This window comes from Aptenodytes forsteri, unplaced genomic scaffold, assembly GCF_000699145.1.
Source record: "Aptenodytes forsteri isolate BGI_AS27 unplaced genomic scaffold, ASM69914v1 Scaffold146, whole genome shotgun sequence".
NCBI lineage: Eukaryota > Metazoa > Chordata > Aves > Sphenisciformes > Spheniscidae > Aptenodytes > Aptenodytes forsteri.
The window spans coordinates 3,665,497-3,673,022 of NW_008795128.1; the positions used below are offsets into that span (position 1 = coordinate 3,665,497).

The 7,526-nt window shown below is 36.6% G+C and overlaps 1 protein-coding gene across 1 annotated transcript in view; it reads left to right on the forward strand.

The window, feature by feature from the left end:
- Positions 1-7,526, forward strand: part of MYBPC3 (myosin binding protein C, cardiac) — a 63,591-nt gene that overhangs the window by 42,010 nt on the left and 14,055 nt on the right. Inside the window, 4 exon segments of the mRNA XM_009277588.1 lie at positions 1,240-1,428; positions 3,501-3,635; positions 4,828-4,995; positions 6,389-6,477. Of these exon segments, the coding sequence (XP_009275863.1) occupies positions 1,240-1,428; positions 3,501-3,635; positions 4,828-4,995; positions 6,389-6,477 (581 nt within the window).

Here is a 7,526-nt window from a genome sequence, read left to right on the forward strand (position 1 = left end):
AAAAGATGAATACCTTTCAAAACAAAATCTGTTTAAAAGAAGTCTACATGCATCACATCCAGGCATACTATCTGCAACACAGAGAAGCAGCAGAAATTTAATATAGCTAGATGGAAAGAAACAGTAACTCCTTTGTAGCAGGTCACTGGAAAATAATTTATACAAACATTTCCAATGTGATATACAACCATCCTCCACATTAAGGATCAAGAATCACAGATTCCATTCCCAGTTTTGGGAAATGAGAAGTTTATCTTTTAAAGTGATAACCCTGCCTGACTTAGTCATTCTGAAAAACAGCATGGTAGTGTGGGAAAGGCTGTGGATGTTCAGGGGGAGAAGGAGACGTACTAAAGACCTGGATTCTGGGCGTACAGACTACATCTAAGCTATACTACAGATTTGTTCTGCAGTGCATCCAGCTCTCTTGGTTCTCTGTTAATCATACAGGTTCACTTTCCTTCCCAAGGGAATCAGAGCAAGAAAAATGGTGCGTGGCCAGGACTCACTCCACTATAGGGCTGAAGCAGAGCTGGGACCTGCGCTGTCTGGGAAGCACTCCACAATTCCACCACTTAGCAATGGACACAGAGATCTAACATAAGTTCTTTGATAAATCATTTAAAAAAAACCCAAAACACAAAGGGAATTGTCAAACTGTTCTTCCAACTAATTTTTTGCTTTGGGATTTATGCTGTTAGACAAGATCAGTGAATTGCAGCAGAATATAAGAAAGAAATTAATTTTTTAACTCTATGTCTCATCCTACACATTTCAAGGCAATTTTTCCTTCACTGAAAGGGCTTTCTGTTGAACTGCTGTCTCTCATGCATTTCTCTGCCATTAGGAGTGAATGACCGCATTCTCACCAGAAAGGATTTACCATTTAAACCAGCTCTGCTAGTATCTCTATTTTGCATACATCTAAATACCTTAATAGTAGTACATAGCATGCAAAATGTGCTTAAAGCCTAATACCAGACATAGACAATTCTAAATAACTTCTACTCTGAATAGTATAATTGTTTAGGTAAGAATGTCAGATAGAAGGAAAGTAGTACAAAAGGAAACTGCAGGAAAGTACCAAAGCTTCACACAATTCAGTTATATGCAATAATTCCAAATCACATTTGGCTCTTTTATGCCATTGGGGGGCGGGGGGAAAGGTGATTTTCTTTTTTCCTGCATGTGAGATAATAATTTGCAGTTCTTTTACATCATAAGAGCTATCCTTTCCAGGCTATATTTTAGAGAGAAAGAAGAAGAAGAGCTATCGATGGATGAGACTAAACTTTGACCTTTTAAAAGAGCTCACCTATGAAGCCAAGCGAATGATTGAAGGAGTAGTTTATGAGATGCGGATTTATGCTGTGAATTCTATTGGCATGTCCCGGCCAAGCCCTGCCTCGCAACCCTTCATGCCAATTGGTGAGTTTTACCACACTCTATATTATTTCTAGGGCAAAACCAAGATAGGACAATTTTCACCTCTTCTCTTCAACTGCCCTTATACCTAAAAAGAATGTGTTAGGAAAGAGGCTACCAATCATCTCTATATTCTATATCTAATCAACCTTTTCCTTTGTAATCTTCCTCTTCTCTATCTCTCATTCCCCTTCCTGAGAAGCACAGAGGTTCCAGTTTCATGAAATTGCTGATGAATTTTTAGTTGTTATAATTAGAAGTGTGAGAGTCAAGCTGGATCTGGAAAGGAGGAGAACTAATTGACAGAAATTATCCTGTCCCTCTCAGCTTCTCCCATTCCCTTATGGGTGCAAATATCACAGTATCCCACCCAGTACTCCCTTAATCCTAGCCCTCTCCACAGCTAAAAGGATAGCTGATTAAGAAAATATTTGAGGAATGATTTTCTATAAATAATCCTTCCCAACACAGCAGTGCAGTGTCTCCTGCAGTCCCTGAGCAAGGAGCAAACTAAAGGAGTCCTCAGGAAGCCTGCCTGCTAAGAACTTTAGAAAGAAGACCCACAAAAATACAAATAGCTGGAGATTAAAATGACTAGAGTTGCTAAATCTACAAATATCAGCAAAGGGGGACAGCCTGCTAAAGGAGATAATGTAAAAGCAGACGATGCAGTGAAGGGGTCAGAAGGAAAGGATGAACTGCAAGAAGGGTCTCTTAATTCTGGATTTCAAACACAAAACGACTGGTCTGCAACAAAAGAGGGCAAACGAAAACCATCAAGCGGAGCTACTGAAAAAAAAGGTCCAAAGTTTTCATGGGATAGGCAGAGTTTTACTTGATTAAGGATAAAGTTCACACTTACTGCTTCAGAGAAGAGGTTTGGGGTTTTAATCATGTACTGTGTGGTTGCGTATGCTCCCAACTGCCTTTGCCTCCTGTGTGCTGTTCACAGTCCTTGCTGCCATTTGAATGTGAAAAATTTTGACACAGCTACGGAAAGGAAACTGGGTGATATTTTTTTAAAATTTTTTTTTTTTTTTTTTACAATAACTTTGGGAACTAAGATCAATTCCAATCAGCTGCACAATTTATAAACCTGTATTTAACTTATTAGAAATATTTCATATATAAAGTATGTAAAGTCTGTTATGTATATCCAAAAGATATTCAATTTATAATACATATACACAGAGTATGCCAAACATATATTTCTTTAACATGATTGCTTTTATGCCATGTATACTAAATTTTATGTTCCAGCACTCTAAATGTTATTTTGAAAAAGTTACCTTTCTGCTTGCTTTTTCGAATCAATGATTTCACAGTAGCATTTTTGTGTATTTGGGATTCTCCGGTAAGGGCTTTTCTTGATTGTTTTTTAATTACTAGACAACAGTCATGCTTAAGAAGACTGAATTTAGCTAGTGGTCTTTCTGAACTATGGATTTAAAAAGAGCCATGACATTCCTGTTCTGAAACGATATGAAATAGCTATATCTAACTGAAATGAAAATTTTTCAGCCCCAAAATATTTTTCTCAGGCATGTCTCTCTTACAAATGCACAAATCAGAACTAGTGTTTCTCTAAAGATGTAGTCATAACTTCTGGTCATTTTCTTCACTGTTAGAGGAAAATAAGTGAAGTCAAATTTAGCCACTGATGAACTTGGTCCTCTGACTGTGTAAATTTTGTCTAATTACAATCAGGGTGTAAGTACAGCATACAAATTGTATGCATTTTTATTTCTAAACTTTCCTGCAGACTTCTGCTGACAATTTGACTCCCTTCTACAACTCCTCTTTTTTCATTGGCTTTTACTCATAAGGGAGCATATGTATATAGGAACTACTATCTTAACCTCTTGTTCCCCTCCCTATTATAGGAATCTTATGCTGCACTTCTATTAAATGAAGTATTAGGTGTTACATTTTTACAACTGAGCTTCAGCTAAATTTATTTTATTAAAACAGACAGTCGTATATAATTCAGCTGGTAGCCACTCCTTCTATAGCCTTTGAATTCTCACAGTTATATTGCTATTTCTCAGAATTTACTTCTACGTATTTCCTTATAGCTCCTCCAAGTGAACCAACCCACTTTACAGTGGAAGATGTTTCTGACAGCACTGTTGCCTTGAAGTGGAGACCCCCTGAGCGGATTGGAGCCGGGGGATTAGATGGTTACATTGTGGAATACTGCAAAGATGGATGTAAGTAAGCACGAGTACGTGGCAGCAGCAGCTGAACATTATTAAAATACTACAATTGCAATAGCTTCACTGCAATATCCAAATAAATTCACAGTATCCAGTATCATTAAATTTGAACTCTAATCTATGACTAACATCCGTGCCAACCATCACCAGGCTTACCACGACATGACTATAAAACCATGAAAGTCACATCAACCATAATGTCATCTTCACAATCATCATAAACTTTAATACAGAAAAGTACTACAAAAATACCAGTGCTGTTCTATAGTCACTACTATATTTTTGTAGCATTCACAAATTGCGTATTCCTTAAAACCAATATAACAACATGACTGTAACAACATCAGTAACTGTTACCTTATCTCATTTAATGCTTGTGGTCTGATAATAAAGAGTATAACTGCACCATGTCTACAACACTCAATTTACTGTGATGCTACAACATAACATTTATGACATAAAAATCAAACAACAAATTTATAATCACTTCAATCATGAAATTTTCTCTGACACTAAGCTCAATTGCCATATAACCTAAACTAGGGTTTTTACAGGGTATAATTTATCCAGAAATAATTTATAGTCTTTAATGAGATATCATCATGGAATTACCAGAATCCCTACATCATCGTCATAGAAGAATGATTTTATCAGTCGTACTCCTGTGTCATTAGAATAACTAAGTAAGCCCTAAGAATTCTGTTCTACAGTGTCAATTGAGAAGTAATAATAAATTCCTTGTTTTCAGCATATGTGGCTCTCACCAATCTGTTTGGACACCCACAGGAGATATACTTATTTCAAGAAAAAATTAAATTAAGCCTTCACTTTCTTGCTAAAAATACTTCCAAAATTCTCTCCCCCCATCTCTTGCTAATGAAAATAAATGTAGAGAAGCCCCATAGCTCTAAGCTCTATAAAACAGAATGACAAAGGAACTACCCAAAGATGATTCCCTTACCCTTAGATATTTTGAATAAACAAAGTGTATATATTCCTTAACTCCATGTGTAAACACATCTTCTAGATCCAGAGTTCTTTTTTCCAGCTTAGTTTATTCCCTTTTAAGTGTGGTATTGCATGTTAAATTCATTTTACCCTAACACAAATTTACTTTCAATTGTAGACAAGGCATCAGTTTGGAAAAATAATATATTATTAGTATATGCAAATCCTATACTTGCAGCTACAGAATGGATTCCAGCTCTTCCTGGCCTAACTGAGCGCACATCTGCACTGATTAAAGACCTGGTCACAGGGGACAAACTTCATTTCCGTGTAAAGGCTATAAACTTGGCTGGTGAGAGTGGGGCAGCAATAATCAAAGAGCCCGTTACTGTTCAAGAGATCCTGCGTGAGTATCTAGGCTGAATAAATCTTATTCATCCATTTCCTCTGGTCAAAATTCTAGTCATGTACACATGTAGAAAAACTCTGGGACTGGCAAGCCTGTGCCTTCTTCTGAGAACAACACCCAAACAGCTCTTTCACTTTGACTAGGTGCCCAATATCTTCTGAGAACATTACTATACTGTCCAGGTCTTATATTTCTAAGGCATAGCACTTAAAACAAAATCCTACTTCTTACTTTCAAAATATAGACAATTCACCTCTTGTAATGGCACCGTTGGCATTTAAGAGACATAATTTTTAATATTAAGCTCTGCTGGAAAAGCTGTTGCGTTACTGCAAAATGACCGCATTGACTACGCCAAGAGATCTATTTAAATAAAAGCAGTTATCTGTACTTGATTGTCCTAGGTTATTAATTAACACCCTGTGTATCACCCAACAGCAGTAGATTATAATTCATTTGAGTGGAGTCCAAAAGATATCAAGAGCTGCTAGTAGTGGATTCCTCAACCTTGACTCACATGAAGTGTCTGCCAGAGTCTCACTGACAGTAAAATGACTCAGTGTAAATGAAATGAAGTTGTAGTACATCTCAAAACCAAATGGACATGAAGAAAGATATCCCAACTGTATGTTAAGAAATTCTTTCTGTAAATGACTAGGAAAAGAATAAGGAGCACATGGAGAACATAGAAAGCTTTCCAGTGAGGTAGAGGAAAGCAGGGACTAGATGAAAAAACATGCACTAAGGTCCTCTTTTTGTTAGTGAAAGGTAAGCTGCTACAATGACACTCTACTCCTTCCACCTCAAAGAAAGAACTGTAACTGAATGACTGTAGAAAGGTAAAGAAAATCCATTGACTGCTCTACTTTCTGAGTAAGTCCATAAATATCTCCAAATGGCAATTTACAAGGAGCTGCAGTATCAAGAATTAGGAAATGGCCTCAAGTTGCGGCAGGGGATAGCAACAGATTAATCATAGTTTATAATCACTCTTTTACTCCAATACACGCTTTGTCCCATCCCTTCCACTGAACTGATGAAGTTCTCCAAAGAAACAAAGTCCACATAGAAGGCTCACATCCAACGGAAGTCACCCAAATCTGTCATTTCAGATGCGACACAGTTTCACAAATCCTGCTGTCATTGAAACCTGCTCAGTTGTAAATATATAACTGAGATTTGCTACTAAATTTGTATCCAGTAGTCAAATACATTTGAAAGTACTTAGAGAATTAACTACTCCCTAACTGTATAAACAGTGTTTGCAAAACTTTCTTAGGCTTACAAGTATCCAAGCCTCTGCTCTTTGGTGTTTTGTCTTATTTGTGCTATAAGTAATATTTCAAATTATCAAAAGCTTTGTATTTAATGTACTAATGCTTAACTGCAGAGCGCCCCAAAATCTGGTTGCCACGCCATCTCAGACAAACTCTGGTGAAGAAAGTGGGTGAGACAATCAATATTGTGATCCCTTTTCAGGTATGTATCGGTTTCTATTTTGTCATGGTTATTTATCATTACTTACCTAAAGTAGTTTCCCTTATGCAAGTTCCCATTGTTTCACTGCTTAAGCAGTATTACATAAAGTATGGCTGATGATTTAAAAAACCCTCTCAAACATTAAAGAAAGGGAAAAAAAATAAAATCACTTTACTTTCAGTGACAATTTTTTTACAGTCATAATTTCTTCCATAATCCCTCCTTTTGTGGAGGAAGAAAAAGTAAGTAAGTGCAAGACCGTTCTTGCTTATTGACCATAGGATGCACCTTAAAGAGAGAAGTACACAAAAGTGTAAGAATTCAACCAACTACTCTTCTGAAACCAATGTATATGATGTTACTGGGCAACTTCTTTGCCAAAAGTGTGTATGTTCATTTCTGAAAGGCTGACTACAAAAATTAGAGTTTGTACATAAACAGAGTATCACAATTGGCCCTATATAGAATCTGTGTGTATATAAAGAATAGCTTGGGTATTACTGTACATGAGCTCAAGGTATAAAAAAACACAGCATGCCAAGGATTATCAAGAGTGCATGCATGTAACTACACACGCCGCTATGGCATGCACAAAATTGCTAAAATATACACACAGACTGACCTAACCAGTTACCCTGTCTTTGCATTTTCTACAGCTGTATAAGCAACTATAACGACTATCCATAAACTTAAAAACCCCCACAGCATTTTTTCAGATGCAAGGCTATAATATTGATATAGTACAAGAATTAGTGTGTGGAAGGAAAAGGTTTTCTGAGTGAAACATAGGAAAAGAAATTGTAAATTGCAGATTCTGGCTCTGACAGAGATATCCTCAGCAACAATAGATACAACATTTAATCCAGTCCTCATTTATAATTTGAAGAAACTAAAATGTCTCTGCTGTCCGGGGTTGACATTTATGAAAATGTAATCACTGTTATCAGTGAAGAGTTTTGAAATTCTCATGTAAAAGATGCTGGAGATATGCAAAACATTCTTTCAGCAAGGGAGACATATGCACACATTACCTATATTCTTTTGTTTGG